The following is a 17,943-nucleotide window of genomic DNA, read 5'->3' as shown; positions in this document are numbered from 1 at the left end:
GTCAAGAACCCCGACAAGACGCATCTCGATGGACATAATCAGAGTGCATGCATCGAGCGACCGATTGAAGAACGAACATATCATCGAAAGGACCATTTACAGCAGCATTTGCGACTCGTTCACATGTCCAAGTTTCTCAAATGGCCGATGGATGATTGGAAAGTCATGACGCAAGAGGTTAAATCGAGATGTGGATTCTGCGGCATCAATCTCACGACTTGGGCTAGTAGGGTTGATCATTTGGCGGACCATTTCAAAGCTGGGAGCACGATGGAGCATTGGAAGGGCGATTGGGGGTTTGAGGGAAAGGTTATTGAGAGGATTGATAACGCCATGCCTCCTTGTAGGTTAAGAAATCGGGTTGAGATTTGTTGCTAACGCTGCCTAGATCTCATTCACTACGAACGCAACTCTCCTCTTCCATTCGCAGCTACAAGAGGTCCAGCAGATACACCAACAAGTGCATACGAACTCATCAAGCTCGAACTAGAGTACTACATGCGGAATCGCCACCAATTTATAATGCCACCAGATCCCGAGCTTCACTTTGAAGCATGTTCCGTGATCCTCGGCGCAGAAATATCCTCCCCTAACCAAGCGTCGCTATCCCCATCATGGCTATGGGACTTGTTCATGTCAGCTACCGATATCGCCAACCAAGCTAAACTTCGACCGACGAAGCAGTTAGCTGAGGGCCGGTTGAGTCAGTTAAAGATCAATGGAAAGGGAAATATATTTGAGAATTGTGAGCTCGAGGCGGCGCTGCAGCAGTACATGACAGCTCATACATCCATGGGGCATTTCCCAACGGATTCGGAACTGCAACAGGAGGCGTGCAATGCCTTGAATCGGACAGAGACGGCATCGTCGCATCCGTCGAGGAGGTTTTTGGACTTTTTAATGAGGCTCGTTTGGAGTTCGACGGTTTGGCTGGAGCCGTTTCGACAAAGGGCTGAGACTCTTGTGGCGTTGGCGAATGAGTCTGTTAATGATTCTTACTTTCTATGGGGGCAGACAGATACAGCTGTGCCGCTGGATGCATCGATGGAGCTGGATATGTTGCAGCCTTGGGTTGAGAATCGATCTCTGTCTCCTGAAGGAGTACCGGAAATACCAGCGATTTCCATGCACAGCACGCCAGAGTCGAGGACATTGATTCGAGATAAAGTACGAACACAAACGCCATTCTTTATCAATGATAACAACAGCTATCGGCGATTAAAACGAGAACTATCCCGATTCGTCATGACGACAATGTCTCCCAACAATCCCAACCGCCATATTCCCAGCGATGACGAACTCAAGTATCAAGCACGGTGGATATTATACGATGAGTACGTCTCCTGGCAATTGCAATTCATTTACTAACAGAATAGCGACGATCCTTGGAACCAAACCCCGGTCGACAACGCAGAGTGGCTACAAGAGTTTAAACGAGACGTTGGACTTCCTACTTAGATACAGGACAAGCACCCATATCTCGAGCAACAGGCTCGCTCTCAATAGAAATGTCAAAGTCGAAAATGTCCATGGGTATGCCGAGGGTTGTACACGCGTTGGGAATGTCGACTATTCCTGCGATGGCGCCACGGATCGGTGCGCAGGAGAGTAAGAGGTATATTTGCTCTCCCGAGTAGCCTGCATTGTCAGTATGGTTTTACTTGCAACTAAAGTGACTTACCGAATTGTTTGAGGTATTCGATTGCCCGGAGACATGATTGTCTGTAGGCTATGGTTGCATCCATGAAATGCTGCTTTCCATTCTCGTCAACGGAGAAGCCTTCAAAGATTAGGTAGCGTGAGGGGCTAAAGGTAGGGCCCATGTCGCCTGGTCTGTACACTGGACTCTTGAGGCCTCGGGACTTCATGCCGCCTTTGATGAGGTCAAATTTGATCGTGATGATGCCAGCCTAAACTGTCAGTACAGTAGTCAATGTCAAGTGTCAGGACTTACCATTTCGATAGCACCACAGAAACTAATCTCGCCATCACCCTGACTGAAATGAAGATCTCCAACAGAAAACTTGGCTCCCTCAACATGAACAGGAAGATACGTCGTAGATCCACGGGAGATATTGTTAATGTCACAATTTCCTCCATGTTCAGGTCGTCCAGGTATAGTCCTCGCTCCCTCCTTCGCAATCCTTGCCAAAACATCGCCTGTCGCTTTTCCACCATGTGCATTAATCTCATTCGGCGGTTGAGCCACAATCTTGGTAGAGTCAGCCATTGACGAAACGAGCTCTGCTTCACGACGGTTCCACTCTGCGAGGATCTCGGCAGATGGGGCACAGCCAAGGATTCCGGGGTGGATCAGCCCGGGGAAGCGCACGCCGGGAATATGACGGCTTGAACAGTACACGCCGTCGAAGTCCCAGATTGCTTTTGCGGCGGTGGGGTAGTGTTCATCGAGAAAACCACCGCCGTTCTCTTTGGCAAAGATGCCGGTGAAGCCCCAGGGTGAATGGTCAAAGGGTTGGACGTCGGTTATGTTGACGACGAGGAGATCTCCGGGTTGACTGCCTTTGATGTCGAATGGACCGGTAAGATAGTGGATTTTTGTAAGGTCAACGTCGCGAACATCGTCTGCACTGTCATTGTTGCCGATTTGACCGCCCGTCCAGTCGAGGCATTCTATCTTGACTGTCTCACCAGGTTCAACGGTTGCGATACTCGGGACTACAAATTAGCGATCTGTAAATTGGCTCAATAGAGGACATACCCTCTGGATGCCATCTGTTGTGGAGATGGGGTTGCTCAGAGGCGGGTTTGTCAAAGGACACGGATTGAGCTGTACGGATCTTGCCAGGCATTGTGTTGATGAGATTTAAACTTTGAGATTTGACTTCGAGGACCGTTTTGAATTGTCTCAGATGTATCTTCTTATAATAGTGATAACGTTGTTGATAGATAAGAGACTATCTCGCCGCACGCCTCCGCATCTCATCTCCGCACGAGATAAGAATGATAAGCTCGTCTTGTGACATTCCTGATAAAGCAGGTGGCTGCATTGTCACCCAAGGGCGAAACCCCGCGTTTAGCATGACTTTAGTACAGTCTAGACACTGTACACTGTAGCTCATCGAGATTGGTATATGAGATGGGGGTGTCCTCGGCAGATGAGGAGACCACAAACAACCATGGACGTCAAGACTTTCTCCCTCGGAGACTTTGAGCTTCAGAATGGCAAGACTCTGCCGAATGCGGTGATTGCGTACAAGACTTTTGGCGAGGCTGGACGCCCTGCTGTTCTTTATCCGAGTTGGTTCTCGGGTGCGATATCCGATAATGAGTGGCTTGTTGGGAAGGACAAGACTCTTGATCCGGGGAGGTACTTTATTATTATAACGGCGCTTTTTGGGAATGGACAGTCTACGAGTCCATCAAACTCGGATATTAGTCCGTTTCCTGATGTTTCGTTCTACGACAATGTCAAGGCTCAGCATCAATTGATGGGTCATCTTGGGGTGAAGCATCTACGGGCTGTTTTGGGCTGGTCGATGGGTGCGGCGCAGACATTTCAGTGGGCTACGCAATATCCCGACTTTATGGATATTTGCGTTCCCTTCTGCGGATCAGCCAAGACGTCTCTCCACAACCAGGTATTCCTTGAGGGCGTCAAGTCAGCGCTCCTCGCAGCAAAAGGCTGCACGTCTGCAGGAAGTTCCCAGGGACGCGTCGAAACCACAGACAGGAAATGGACCGACAAGGAGAAAGAAGTTGGTTTGAAGGCTTTTGGGAGAGGATACGCAGGCTGGGGTTTCTCTCAGGCATTCTACCGACATGAATTGTTCAAGAAGCATTACGGTGCAGCGGATCTTGAAGAGTTTATGAAGAATTTCTGGGAGAAGTGGGCGCTTAGCAAGGACCCTGAGAATCTGCTCGTTATGCTTCATACATGGCAGGCGGGAGATGTGAGTAAGCAGGAGCCGTATGACGGAGACTTTGAGAAGGCTATGAAGGGGATCAAGGCGAGGATCCTGGTTCTGCCGAGCAAGACGGATCTCTACTTTCCGTGAGTAACCCGTGATGTTGTGTATGATGTTGATGCTGACTGTTTAGGCCTGAGGATTCAGAGTACGAGGTCAAGTGTATGGGAGACAATGCGAGTCTGGATGTTTATCCTTCTATTTGGGGTCATTGGGCTGGTGGACCGCCTGGGAACATGGAAGATGTGAAATGGTTGGATGAGAGGCTAAGAAAGGTCTTTGATGAGGCTCCTCATAGAGATGCTAGTTGAGCGTGCAGTAAATTGCAGTTTTATTGTGTCATTCAGTCAGCTTCATTTAGTTTCACAATATCGCAGGCTTTTTTTTGTTTCGATTAATGTCTATAATAATTGCATGCATGCTACGTTGATGAAGCTGGCCATACGATTAAACAATCATCCCATTGCGCAGACATTCGGTCCCTCCTTGTTGAAGGGAGACCAACACTCCACCCACTAGACAGTCACAATCAATCCATTCTTTGACATCTCGGGGCCAAGCATTAACAAGCCTCCGACTCGGCATCCCTCAAGATAACACCCAATTGACCAATAAGCACAATCCCGAAATCGCTTATATCTACATGTCCAACTAAGGCGCACCCTGATAACCCTCGACACTGTACAGAATGTTATCAATGAAACGTCAGTTACTCGTCAATTACTCGTCTATCTCCCGTGTTACCCCAGCTTGTCAGATTAAGGCGTTGACTAGCTTGTCAATCTAGGGCGGATGTCACGACAAGGCGGTTCTCCACCCCTCCACCACAATGATTGCCGAGATTTTGGGACAAACTATTTTGATCATATGAACATGGTATACCGATCTCGTGACTTCTTGGAATTCTTTCATGGGCGCATTGGAGTTATTGTTGTGTAAGAGATAGCCAAGTTGCGGTGAACCACGCGTGCGAGTCGTGAATACTCTTGGGCAAGGGTTCTAGAAGGGATCTAGATATCGTGGGGTATGTGGATTCAACACGGACCCAAACTCCGGGCGTACCGTTAGTTCGGAATCCCCACGATACCATTATCAATACTATCTCTTAGATTGGCAGCTATCAAGCCATGGAACTAAAATCTGTCAGGGTATCATCGGATACTTGTCATTGTTCACAAAGGGCGAAGGCCGGAAAGTCTTCCGGCCACGATAGTAATTCCGGCCTCAATGTATATAGACGTGGTGTCTGCCATACTTGACTCATATGCTATCAATCATCAAGTCAAGTCAAATCACACAAAATGTCTGCTGCAAACACACTCTTCCCATATCTCCGCAAGGACCCCTCTGAACTACCAGAGGGTGAAGATCCTTTCACCATCACAACGCGCACAGGATATCTCCCCTTCTCACTTCCTTTGAAGAAACTCCCTTCTCAATTCGATCCTGTTTCAAACCTTCTTGACGAAATTCCTATCCTCAAGGAAGATGGCACTCCAGGACTGTTGGCGACTTTTGCTCTTGGGCCTCTCATCGACAGTGGTGCTCTCCCTGATTTGACCTCTGAGATTGATAATCTCGTTGTTCCTGGGACGGACAAGAGAGATATGGCTGCAATTACTGCTGCCTTTAGAGATTATAGCTTTATTGCTTCTTCGTATCTCCTTGAGCCTTGCTGGGAGACGTATAGCAAGAGTGATGATGGCGGTTATGGACTTGGACGTCAGACACTTCCCAAGTGTATCGCTGGACCTCTTGTCAAATGTGCAGAGATGTAAGTTACTCACTGAACCAATTGACCTCGCTGACATTTTAGTCTCGACATCCCGGCCTTCATGTCCTATGCCGCTTCTTATGCCCTCTACAACTACTGGCTCGTTCATCCCGAGCAAGGGCACGATGACTACGACAACATCCGTCTCGTCCGCGCTTTCGAAAAAGGTCTCGACCCCAAGTCGTCCGAGGCCGGCTTCATCCTCACTCACATTCACATGGTCGCCCAAACCGGTGGCCTAATCGAAGGCGCGGTTGATCTGCTGGCCGCTGTTGAGAAAGATAACAGCACTGCCAAGATCGCCGAGGCCAAGGCAAGCTTGGAACTCATCCTCAATGCCATGCAGATCATTGAGACAAACATGGAGGGCATGTGGAGTCAGTCCCTGCCCAAGGACTACATGACCTACCGAACCTTTATCTACGGCATCACCAAGCAGTCCATGTTCCCCGATGGTGTTGTCTACGAGGGTCAGTACGACGACAAGCCTCAATTCTTCCGTGGAGAGTCTGGTGCCAACGATGCCATCATTCCTCTTCTCGATCACATCTGCGAGATCCCCATGCCCAAGAACCCATTGACAGACATCCTCATCGAGTTCAGAGAGTATCGACCCAAGCCTCACCGCGCATTCCTCAAGTATGTCCGGGAAACAGCAAACGAAGTCGGTGTCCGCGATTTCCTCACAAAGTCGGGCGATCACGGTCTTGCAGTTCTGTACCTTCGCGTCCTCGATCACATTCGAAGCTTCCGATGGCGACACTGGATGTTTACCCGCGAGTACATCATCAAGCACACTCTTCATCCTACAGCTACAGGTGGAAGCCCGATTATTACTTGGCTGCCTAACCAGCTCACTGCTGTTATGGATCTGATGGAGGAGGTTGCAAAGGGATCTGGTCTTTGGGCTGTTTTGGAGGAGGGGGTTTGGAGTGGCGGGGGATCTTTGACTCATGAGGATTACATCCTGGTCAAGAAGATTATGGATAATGTTGTGACCAAGAAGGCTCAGTTGAAGAAGGAGGTTGACAAGTACTGCCAGGATCGGGGTGTTTAGATAGGCTATAGCATGCATGAATTAATTGTTTATTTGACTTCAATCGTGTCCTGATCCCTCTGTAAATTGCAGTCAGATGATCGTCTCATCGGATGGCTGTTATTATGACGAACTATTTACAGATTTCATGGTATTCTTGAAAAGCCAGGTGACTGCTCTGAGTACAGAGGTATCATCATCATCATCAGTCACTTTGTAGCTTGAGACTGAGTCTAGATGACGCCAAGACTCGGCATCAAGGATCTTTCGCCGAGACTTATCTTATCGTGCCATTGACCAATCGAACGATTACATTTGCGCGCCAATCACAATTCGTCGCATTTACAGTCCAGGTCAAGTGACGTAAACGGGTGACGCTCAGGAAAATTTGATCAACACGACGATCCAATTCCGGCAACTCCGTGGTCCAATAACTGAGTCATAATATTGTACTATTCATAATGTACTATCGCTAAAATATCCATATCCATAATCGCTTAAGCAATTGGTTCACAAGTAAAGACACCTCGGACTTCGCCGTGACGGAACTTGAGGATCTGGAAATGTTAGCGAGGTTCAATTGGTTATGACTGGGAGTAACTTACAATGTCGTCAATTGAAGCATATGTTCCACCAACGAGAACAATCATGCCGATAATGAAAATGAGTCCATTGGCAATGGAAAGAAGAAGGTTCTCCTTTGAGTGCCAAGGTCCCTTTCGGATGAGCATGAACCACATAATAGAGGGGAAGTAAAATGTGAAGCCCGAAATGAACAGGGATGAAGAAATGGACAAGAGATCATTGAAGAAGGGAATAGCCTCGGCAATGATGAAAGCCACGACAGTGATGACAGTGACGAGGGCCAACCAGGTGATCCATCCCATCTTGGTGTTGATGTAGCGGATGATGGAGTTCTTGAACATACGTCCGTGGATATAACGAGCGACGACTGTGGTGTTGATAGATCCAGAGATGAAGATGACGGGAAGAGCGACACCAAAGGCGATCTTGGAGATGGTGGAACCAGCAGACAGAAGAGCAGGCGACTTGACCTCTGAACCGACAAAGGCATAAATGAGAGCGCCAGTAAGGGTATAGATACCAATCTCAATCAGACCAAGAGCCCAGATCGACTTGACATAGTCACGAGGAGTATGCATCTCATCCATAAAGCTGAACTGGCAGACAGCAAAGGAGTAGGCGAAAACAATGTTGGTGATGGCGATGAAAGCGTCGGTGAAGCTGAGGTTGTCCTTGGGCCAAGCAGACCAGTCGACAGAAGACATGCCGCCTACGGAGTCGCCAGCCTGGACACCAGTTGCGATGATTGTGATGGCGACAGCGATGGAGATGGAGACAAAGTCGATGTAACCAAGGATAGCAACCTCTGCGAATGAGGGAGGAATGGCGACGATGAGAAGGATAATGGCAGAGACGACACCAAAGACGACAGAGCATGCCCCATTGTTGGTGAGGTTCAGGAAGGCGATTGTTCCAGTGAGGCAGTGAGATCCGACAAGGAAGATGAGCTGAAGAGCAAACATGACACCAACCAGCTATTCAAGTTAGTACATCAATTACATTAATCGGGCACTGAAGTGACTAACCTCGTAACCAAACTTGCCAAACATGAGTCTACCAGCATCGGCATAATGAGAAACCTCTGGAAAAGCAAGCTTGACCTGTCCGACGACATGCGATGTGTAAATAGCGACGAAACCAAGACCGACGGTGAGAATAACACCAGCGACCATGCCAAGGGTGGCAAAGGCGGAGGGCAGAGACAGACAGCCAAGGGCAATGGCCTCGACGATCAAGACAACCGTCAATCGCTTCCAGCCGAGACGGTGGAAGTGTGCGTTGCCCTCGGCGGCTTTTTGCTTCTCCATGTCGTTGATCTCGGCGACTTCGCCGGCTCGTGTGTCAAACATGTCTGGTACTGATTCTCGACGGGACTTTTTTGAGTCTGCTGGAGCCGGTTGGGCTGTGTTGATTTGGTCCATTGCGTGTATGTATGTATGAGTGTAAGTGATGTGAGTATGTGTAAGTGTATGTAGTGGTGATGTAGTTTAGGTCTATAAGTATGAGTGTAGATGTCTAGTGTAAGATGGTATGAAGAGAGGCAAAAGGAACAGAGTGAAGAGGGAACCACGTCTATTATAAAGCCAGATAAGCAGAGACCGAGAATGAGGCCGATCTCTTTACATAGTTTACCAGTGGGTCGAGATAGTCCCACCATTCTTCGGAGGCGACCTACGAATCTGAACCATATTCTCATCAAACCCTGTTTCTCTTACACGTCGAATTCCCTCACTAGAAACCTAATACCCCAGACCCCAGACTGCCTCCCGGCTTGTCTACTCGCCTCTCTGAAAAGCTCTCACGGTGCCGAAACTCCGTGTCATGAGGCTCGAGCTCGTGTGCAGTGTCGCGCCTACAGTGGATCGCCAAAACCTTTCGATTACCTAAAGTGGATCGAAACAGAGCCTCTTGCTTGGCTGCAGCCATGTTTGCATTAGTCAATAAAACTCTCCGTCCCTCTACGTATTACCCAATTTTCATCATCATCACAGACCCGTGTTTGTCCCCAGAGATTTACTCCGCAAAGGGGAGAGATTAGGTTGAGGAGAGGATGGGTTTTGTTACGTACAAGAATTGTCGAGAATGCGGAGCAGTCGGTAGACCAAAACACGTCAAGCAAGTATCGCAGAGTGAGGTCGTGGCGGGAATAGACGCGGGCTTGCGATCGGCATTTCTCTGCCAAGTCGGATCCGTGGCTGTTTATCGCACGAGTGTCATACAGATCGCATCCGAAAAATTTGCAAAAATGGCTTGGCTTGACCTCAAGTGAGCGGGAAAAAATCTGCCGCCCGTCGAAATGTTCTCGAAGGTGTACTAGTCAGGGGTGGCGATTGGGGGTATGGGGAATGATAGAAGCGTGCAGGGGGCCCGCCAAGCATTGACCATTGAGTCTTTTTCATTCCGTGGCCTCGAGATAGCGTATTTTGATATGATTTGAAGGAGCTTAATGCATGGGAAGTATATGGTTCGATTGCTGAGTGGGACATTATGGCTTGAGCGTCAGGTTTCGAGGCACTGAGGTATTTGGTGATCGAGGCGCGGTTAAGTCACTTGACTTGGGGGGATGATCTAGCCGCTAATACGATGAACACGCGCTGTAGTGCCTGATTAAAATAGGCGACTATAGGCACTATCACGCTGTAGTCAGTCAGTCAGTCGGTCATTCACTGTCATCCTACTGCCTGCAAATGTCTTCATCTCCGCGAAACACTGGCTTCGGTATTCGGGGTTCCAAGTGATCAATGCATTCGCATCGCCTATCTAACAGGCCTATCTTGATAACCTCCAACACCAGATTAAAATCCGCCATTGAAACAGAACCAATTGGTCATGTCGGAGCGCATTGGTCAACAGAGTATTTTCTCTCGTAATGCTGTGGAGTTGCTGGCCCACTGAAACCAGCGATCTGTGATGTGATTCTCATTTCTAATGGAATCCCCGAGTCAAGGCATCCGTAAACGGCCGACCCCGAGTGCACGGAGCTGACGAGTATCGTAAGAGAGTTCTAGACTTGGAGATGGTGTTTAGTTGTACGTGAGAGATTGGGGTTTCGAGTTGGGGATGCAGAGAGGCTAGAGAGGCAGAGAGGCTATTCCGTAGGGGCCGGTAGTTAACGGGTGAAATTGGGCTAAAAAGTTAGTTTATGCATGATTGACTAGAATAGTAATGGGAGTGCCGGTCACCTGACGCTGACGTAGGGGATGTAGGGTAGTTCAGCCTGTTTAATTGTGTTGTCACGATATCTACAGTCGCGTGGTTGATGGAGGAATTTCTACGAGTCTGGCCTTGGTGTTCCCTCCGGGGGCTCCTAGCGGAGGGCTGTTCTTCGCTGCGCTCTCGTGTTGTCGATGTCATTATTAATGTTACGCTCAAACCTCCTCTCACAAGTTGGCCTCAATCATGTAGAAACAGCTGACTTATGCATTGATGTGATGTTGGTGTCGTTGGTGCTGACTTGTAGTAAACCGCCGTCTTACCCTACATTCACCATAAAATCCAAAGATTCAGCATGACTGTGACACTAGTGCCTCAGCAGCTCTTAAGTCCGGATTAAATGTCCTAACAATTTCGTCATTCCCACTGATGTAAGATCGAACGGCCGCTATCGGCAGCGACGGCTATGATGCGGCTCATTCACACAACAGCCGGGGATTTCCCTAAAGAGAATTTGGTAACAGTCTGACTGGTCTTGTCCCATTGTGTGCTATTGGTGTCATTTAATTGGCTACACCGCACTGACGTTGAATTGCGACGCGAATCGTAGACTGCCAACGCGTCGCGTTACATGCATCCACCATGCTTACAATGCATCAATTCAACCCTAGGCTCACTCATCCGTTGACAACCTTACCCCGGACCAACTCAACGTCTGCATCTACTCTTGGCATGACATGCAGACTCATCCGGTCGGATATCTGTGGACCTACAGACATGCTGTCACGGCACATTCCAAGCTTTCAGCTACACAGTGGATCTGGGGAAACCAGATCATGACAAACAATTACTATTAATAAAACTAACTCTATCGGATAATGCTCGCCTGGATATCTTTTCATCTCTCGTCAAACTGGAGCATACCGAAAAACGCCAAACTAACCCAAAAGCAATACTAACGAAAGTTTCCTAGACATCGGGTGTACCCATCACCACTTGCACTGGAACTGTCAGGTCCATCTTGACATCGCCCTCCATAACGATCTTGACGGTGTATGCTCGTGAAATAATGCAGGAGTGAAATGTTGGCACAAACATCTTGTCGGCTGTTGGCAGCTTGAAGGGAATTTCGACTGTAGCTGTGTGAAAGATGGGTGAGTCTTTGGTGCTTGTCATGTCGACGTTCTGAGTCCACTGAACCTTGGGAGAGGTTTTCGGGAGAGACACTGCGAATGGATAGCCAAAGTTTGCAATTGAAGATCCCTGTGTTGGTAGGTTCATCATCGGTTGATCGCGGAACCAAGTATGCGCTTGAATCTTGAGAGAAGCAGATGTGAATTGCGGGGGAATCACATCAGCGGCAGAAGGTTCAAACGTAAAGCTGATGGGAATCGAAGATCCGCTAGCTTCGTAACCCTCTTTCGTGAGATGGATAGCAGCTGGTTGAGCCGCCACAGCAGAGACTCGACCCTGTGAAGCAGAAAAGATGTTCTTCTTGACCTTCTTGGACCTCTCAATCTTGTATAAATCGTCTCGCTCGGTGATGTTCATAGGAGGCTCTTCGAAGGATGTCGGCATGACGTTGATGGTATGAGAGTTGCCAAGAGTAATGCTGAAACCTTGCTTAGCTCGTGTGAGAACATAGGCTTTGATGCTATATGTCACTCGCGCCATGTCAGGTGCCATGTCGTCTTTCTCCCAGCCGCCGAGTGTAGGAGGCAGTGCCATGTGTCGTTCCCAGACGTCTTCGGAAGTGGTCTTGTGCGTGCATGCTTTGGAGGAGAGATGAGCTGGGATGTTGAAGATGAAGGGGAATGTATAAGTGACGCCGGCTTCAAGCACGTTGTTAGGATACTCGTCGATTGGCATCTCTAGTCGAAGAAATCGATGGGATGTCATGTGCGTCATGTCAGGACCATCCCTCCGCGTCTCGCTCAGTCCATCGAGAGAAATGTCAATTCGATCGTAGCGAGTGTTTCTAGCAGGTGTGATGTTGACGACGCCAGAGACTTCAGAGTTGGTGGTGTACACCTTTGAGTTGAAGTGGCCGTTGCTGAGGATCTGGACTTCTGGTTTCTTTGTCATTTTCCCTTTCAGCGTTGAGGCGAGTGCATGTGCTGAGCCCCAAGGATGAACGCTTCCGTTTCGCTGAATGCCGAGATGTTCATACTCTGGGGGAGTAGCCGGCAGTTTAGTGACCTGAACGTCAACAAACGATGGAACCTTGGCTGTCATTGTAGCTGATGCAGAGCTCATAGTTGAAAGCAATCAAGTGAAGCTTTAGCTCAGTGCAAGAGGAGATGAAGCTGATGAGGATTATTGACCAAAATCCAACTCAGCTGACCCCCCAGGATTTATATCTCTGCCTCTGCTCCTCTGCGCCCTGTTGTGATTGACCCATTGACTGATCCATCCGTCCATACCATGCCTAGCTCGTTGACATGTTGCAGGGCGCATGTAAAAAAAAGGTGCAATCCGATCCGACCCCGGCCTGGAAATAGATCATGGCGTAGTCATTTTTAAGCGGAATTCGAGCCGCGTAGAGCTAAGCTTATTTTTCGTCATTTCGAGGACGTGCTTACACCCGTTTATCCGATTGATAAGTTTGTGATCTTGGGCTTCAGACTTTGGGGATTTGGAGATGGACCCACTGGAGATGTTCTGTAGATGTCCACTGGGGAATTACGGCGGGGTCTTGTACGTAAAAATCGAGTGATGAAAGATTTTTACGACTTTCATTCAGTCTCTGCTCTGCTCTGCTCTACTGTGCTCTGCTACTGCTGCCAAACTCTTGGTTCTGTTCTCATTGAGTTTGCACTTGCTTTCTCATCTTACATTTGTCAGATTCATCATCATCTATTCCCCGTCTTACGGCTGAATCCGACGTCGGCAGAAATAGCCCGTGTCGAATAATTCGAGTCATAGCCAGCAAAAAAAGCCACAGATTTACGCGAGACCAGACTATTTTCCTCGGGTGACCCTCCGAGACCATCACGGTAAATTTTGACGGCATTCTCCATTATTATTAATCCACCACCTTGTCATGTCGACCGCGCCCTGTGAAGAGTTACTGTCGAGACAACGTGTAACGCCCTTCGTGTCAACTATGGCAATAGGTATGGCGCAATATGAGAGTGTTGGTTTCATAGCAACAATCAAATAGCGGTATCAGTTCAAGAGCAACATGTATGGCGACATCAGTTCGATAGCAAGAATTAATAATGCACGTTGTGCACAGCCTCCATGGATTTAACCTTGCCTCTCCATGCACTAGCATTGGCTGATGACTTTATGCAAGCCTTTATGTGCATAACAAGATACTTATCTTATCTTATCTCTTATCTCTCCACAAATTCCCGTAAACGCCCTAGCCAGCTGTAAAGCAACTGGACATAGACAGTCAAGTTGGCAAAGGTGATGAACCCGATTGACTCAGACTCCTGAGACACCAGATCCCGTTGTTACAGCCATTTCCCATGAAAGAGTCCCAATATTCTGATGACGCCCGATCATCTTTACAGCTTCGTCAGTGGAATCTAGTTCACTACTTGGGTATTCTCAAACCAAGACTACCTGATGCACATATTTCTTACTCTTGACCGAATACATAATCTGACCGTCGCAGATACCAACTCTTTCATACACATGAGTCACGTCAGGTGTGTCTTCAAACTCTTCACTTCTTGAATGCCGTCTCAAGACAAGAGAAGTCTCCGAGAAGGGCCAGTATCCATCCATACCAATAACAGGCATGCAGTAGAGCGTCTCCGATAGCGGGATGTACAACCCCCCAAGACTCTTGTCGGTGAAGTCATAGTCTGGTAGGAACGAAAAGCGACAGTCCTTATCCTTTAGACTGACAAGCTCTTCTGTACTACTATTGCGGATATAGTCATCTCGCAAGGCATACTCGCTCGTTCTGAAACCCGGATCGTCAGGGTATATTATCGCAACCTCTTCGATGTGGACGGCGCGAAGAACGATGTGTCCCTTGGCAACTTCGCCTGCTCTGTCGATGCTGCCAAGTTCAACTCGCGCATCGTCAACCGTAACTAGATAGTCTGAGCCAAAATATGTATTTTGCCAGTGCACTGTAAAGTCGCAGCACATCCACGACCAAGTTGGCGGCCCTCTTGCCGCGACAGGTTTTCTGAATCTGCATCGTTGGACGGGACCGCTTGGAGGACCGTCCACTGCTCTCCACATTAGGGCTTCGGGCAACATGCTCTTCCAAATTCCTGCCAGGTACATGTCATTCTTCATTTCAGCACTGCCCGTTGTTTGGAAAGCTTTGGCCATTCCAGATAGCGCGGGCAGGCGATCTTTCTCGAATGTGAGTCCTAGCCGAAAGTATCGGTGGACCAGATGTGCCCAGTTCCTCATGCCGTGCTTATAGAAGAGGTCTCCCTTGACTGCACCCGGGTAGTCAGCAGTCTTGGGGACATGGGTGAAGAAATACTTTGTGGCAAAGCTGTTCTTTGTCGTCTCGCCACATTCGCACTGCGTGTCCTGGTTGCACACCCATATGAGCTCTCTGCTGTTGAAGAGGATTGCACGTGGTGAGAGATGGAGCTCTTGGAAGACCCAACCCCTCTGATAGAGTGGTTCTGTCACAGTGGGTAGCTGACGACACTCGTACGAAGGCAAGTCGGGGAACAAGTCGAAATTGAAGGTCAGATCATGTCCAATCAGGCGCTGTTGCTGAATGCACATGGCTATCTCTTGGCCACAGTCGTCCTTGACGACCACCTTTTCCGCCCTCAAGAACGGTTCGGGATTGTAGCGATTGGAGTAAAGGCCGCCATTACCATCTTTCGCATGACCGGCGAACAATCCGATGAAGGCATTTGCGTATATGTCCGCCATGCGGGTAGACTCCTCTAACCAATCTTGAGGATCATCTTGCATAATGCACAAGGAGTCAATCCAAATATACTGGATGCCGAGTCTCTTGCAGACATCGGCAGCGTCTCGAAAGGTTAATGAAAGGTCACCAAGTGCGATGCCATCATGGGTAAAATTGCTAGAGGTGCTCTTGAGTAGCTTGATGCTAGCTGAGCTCGGTGTTCCCCAGCAGTGACTAAGCGTTGCGTACTTTTCTTTGAAGATGTTGGTTCGAAGGATGAGTTTGTCGTCGCTTATCTCGAGAAGGCGCTTTGGTGTTTTCAAGTCTGAGGAGTCCCAGCAATCATGCGCGGTTTCACATTCGTGCAACCGCTCCTTAATCCACAGAAAGCACTCATCAGACTTTGAGGAAACCGGGATGTTATTATTCGGTGCCAACTTTGGCTCTGCGCTTGGAGTGCCTTGGACAGTCACCCGGTAGACGTTCATATCGATATCAGGGAGGTATTTCCCATCGAAAGTATCATCTGGGACAGTTTGTGAAAATATTCCAAGGCCTTGCTGATTGCTGTAGTAGATGTAGCCCTTCTTGTTTTCCTTTTCCTTGAAGAATTGGACGAGGGCAACGCAGTGCCAGCAACCCGCATCTGCGCCAACTACGTAAGCCTCAACTGGTCTAACGATTGCACGACGGAACTTGTATGAGCGGTTCTCGTCCTGAGAAATGTCAAAATAGGAGTCACAGTATTTGCACGTCTCGCTCATGTTGGTGTTTGTGAAGAGGCCGAGTAGCTTATTCAGGCGAGCTTGGTATCAAGTCAGCCTCGCTGCCTCTTTGGGTCAGCCGTCTGAAAGATTCCCAGGGCTTTTTTACTAAGGTAGTCAGATTCTTGGTGAAGCCAGATTTACCATTTTGGCGGCCAATTAGAGTTAAATCGAATATGAATAGGTCTTTAAATTTGACAGAAACACAGTTTGGTAACCACTTCACGGTAAGGATGTTATCTCCTTGTCAAAGAGTCGGGGGGAATAGTATGGCGAATGACTTATGATGAATTTAAGCAGATTCACGTGCATGACGAAATCTTTATCTTATCTCTTATCTTATCTCCCAAAAATTCCAAAGTTTGCCCCGCGATGAACACCACAGAAATTATCGCCAATCTAAATCCCCAAACACCGAGTAACCATCATCATGTCTTCAGACGCAGCGGCTCACAAGCCTATTCACAGCCTTGTCCTTGATACAGGCCCTCTCATCAAGAACGACCCCCCCGCGAACACCCTCCGCGCGAAAGCCGAACAACTCTACACCCTCCCCTGCATTATTTCCGAAATTCGAGATGCCGCCACACGAGCACGAGTAGAGACGACTCTTCTACCCTTCATCACCCTGCGATCGCCCAAGCCCGAAAGCGTAAAGGTCATTCGAGACTTTGCGAGGAGAACAGGAGATTTGGCGGTTCTGAGCAAGCCTGATATTGACGTCTTGGCGCTGGGGTATGAGTTGGAATGTGAGCGAAATGGGGGTGATTGGAGATTGAGAAAGACGCCTGGTCAGAAGGGTTTGAATGGAAAGCCAAACAAGCCTGCTGAGGGTGACAAGACTGAGACTGAGACTGAGACGGAGAAGGTCGAGGAGACTCTGGAGAAGGCTGTTGACAATCTGACCATCGAGGACCCTGTTGAGCAGGCTACGGTCGGAGAGTCTAGTCAGTCTACAGAGGTAAAGGACATTGTCGCAGAGACCGTCGCTGAGCCAGAGGCCAAGGATGAGTCCACAGAGGTCACCGCAACAAACGCGATTGAAGAGACCGCCGCTGAGCCAGAGGCCAAGGATGAGTCCACAGAGGTCACCGCAACAAACGCGATTGAAGAGACCGCCGCTACGACCGCGACTGCACAGGCTGGCGAAAAGGCAGACGAAACAATCGAGGCCGTTGAAGAGGCATCCGACGGCGACGCCTCCGACGATGAAGGCGGCTGGATCACACCCTCAAACCTCAAGAAGCACCAAGCAGCAGACACCGGAGCGACACCCTCAGCGCCCGTGCAAAAGACCCTCCAAGCCGCAGTCCTCACATCCGACTACGCGATGCAGAACGTCGCTCTCCGAATGAACCTCAACCTCGTCGCACCATCCCTCGCACGAATCACACATCTCAAGAACTGGGTTCTACGCTGCCACGGCTGCTTCAAGATCACAAAGGAAATGAACAAACAGTTCTGCCCCTCGTGCGGTCAACCTACCCTCAACAGAGTGAGCTGCTCGACCGATGAGCACGGCAACTTCAAGATCCATCTCAAGAAGAACTTTCAGTGGAATAATCGCGGCAATGTCTACAGTGTTCCCAAGCCTGTTCACGGATCTGCAAACGGTCGTCTTCCCAAGAACGCGGGTGGAAAGAATGGATGGGGAAATAATCTCATTCTGGCGGAGGATCAGAAGGAGTTTACGCGGGCGGGAGAGGAGCAGAGACGTCAGAGGAAGAAGGACATCATGGACCAGGATTATTTGCCTGATTTATTAACGGGGCATCGAGCAGGAGGCGGTCAAAAGATTCGTGTGGGAGCGGGACGAAATGTAAACTCGAAGAAGAAGCACTAGTAGTTGTATTGAG

At 48.9% G+C, this 17,943-nt stretch overlaps 7 protein-coding genes across 7 annotated transcripts; 3 read left to right on the top strand and 4 right to left on the bottom strand.

Annotated features, from left to right (window-relative positions):
- Positions 1-1,450: 1,450 nt before the first annotated feature.
- J7337_009222 (uncharacterized protein) lies at positions 1,451-2,813 on the bottom strand (the record flags this gene model as incomplete). Its single annotated transcript, XM_044826823.1, has 4 exons — positions 1,451-1,638; positions 1,682-1,910; positions 1,955-2,679; positions 2,723-2,813. The coding sequence occupies 4 exons, from the start codon at positions 2,811-2,813 to the stop codon at positions 1,451-1,453; spliced, it is 1,233 nt and encodes a 410-aa protein (XP_044677417.1).
- A 327-nt stretch (positions 2,814-3,140) lies between these two features.
- J7337_009221 (uncharacterized protein) lies at positions 3,141-4,240 on the top strand (the record flags this gene model as incomplete). Its single annotated transcript, XM_044826822.1, has 2 exons — positions 3,141-4,015; positions 4,063-4,240. The coding sequence occupies 2 exons, from the start codon at positions 3,141-3,143 to the stop codon at positions 4,238-4,240; spliced, it is 1,053 nt and encodes a 350-aa protein (XP_044677416.1).
- A 990-nt stretch (positions 4,241-5,230) lies between these two features.
- J7337_009220 (uncharacterized protein) lies at positions 5,231-6,760 on the top strand (the record flags this gene model as incomplete). Its single annotated transcript, XM_044826821.1, has 2 exons — positions 5,231-5,703; positions 5,746-6,760. 2 exons carry the CDS (start codon positions 5,231-5,233, stop codon positions 6,758-6,760), a joined length of 1,488 nt encoding a protein of 495 aa, XP_044677415.1.
- A 476-nt stretch (positions 6,761-7,236) lies between these two features.
- Positions 7,237-8,745, bottom strand: J7337_009219 (uncharacterized protein; the record flags this gene model as incomplete). Its single annotated transcript, XM_044826820.1, has 3 exons — positions 7,237-7,296; positions 7,345-8,298; positions 8,350-8,745. 3 exons carry the CDS (start codon positions 8,743-8,745, stop codon positions 7,237-7,239), a joined length of 1,410 nt encoding a protein of 469 aa, XP_044677414.1.
- A 2,701-nt stretch (positions 8,746-11,446) lies between these two features.
- Positions 11,447-12,712, bottom strand: J7337_009218 (uncharacterized protein; the record flags this gene model as incomplete). The annotated part of the gene is made up of 1 exon (XM_044826819.1): positions 11,447-12,712. One exon carries the CDS (start codon positions 12,710-12,712, stop codon positions 11,447-11,449), a length of 1,266 nt encoding a protein of 421 aa, XP_044677413.1.
- Positions 12,713-14,035: 1,323 nt separating this feature from the next.
- On the bottom strand, positions 14,036-16,087 carry J7337_009217 (uncharacterized protein; the record flags this gene model as incomplete). Its single annotated transcript, XM_044826818.1, has 1 exon — positions 14,036-16,087. The coding sequence occupies one exon, from the start codon at positions 16,085-16,087 to the stop codon at positions 14,036-14,038; it is 2,052 nt and encodes a 683-aa protein (XP_044677412.1).
- A 430-nt stretch (positions 16,088-16,517) lies between these two features.
- J7337_009216 (uncharacterized protein) lies at positions 16,518-17,930 on the top strand (the record flags this gene model as incomplete). Its single annotated transcript, XM_044826817.1, has 1 exon — positions 16,518-17,930. One exon carries the CDS (start codon positions 16,518-16,520, stop codon positions 17,928-17,930), a length of 1,413 nt encoding a protein of 470 aa, XP_044677411.1.
- Positions 17,931-17,943: the final 13 nt, after the last annotated feature.

This window comes from Fusarium musae, chromosome 7, assembly GCF_019915245.1.
Source record: "Fusarium musae strain F31 chromosome 7, whole genome shotgun sequence".
Taxonomy (NCBI): domain Eukaryota; kingdom Fungi; phylum Ascomycota; class Sordariomycetes; order Hypocreales; family Nectriaceae; genus Fusarium; species Fusarium musae.
This window is presented reverse-complemented; position numbering and strand designations above follow the sequence as displayed.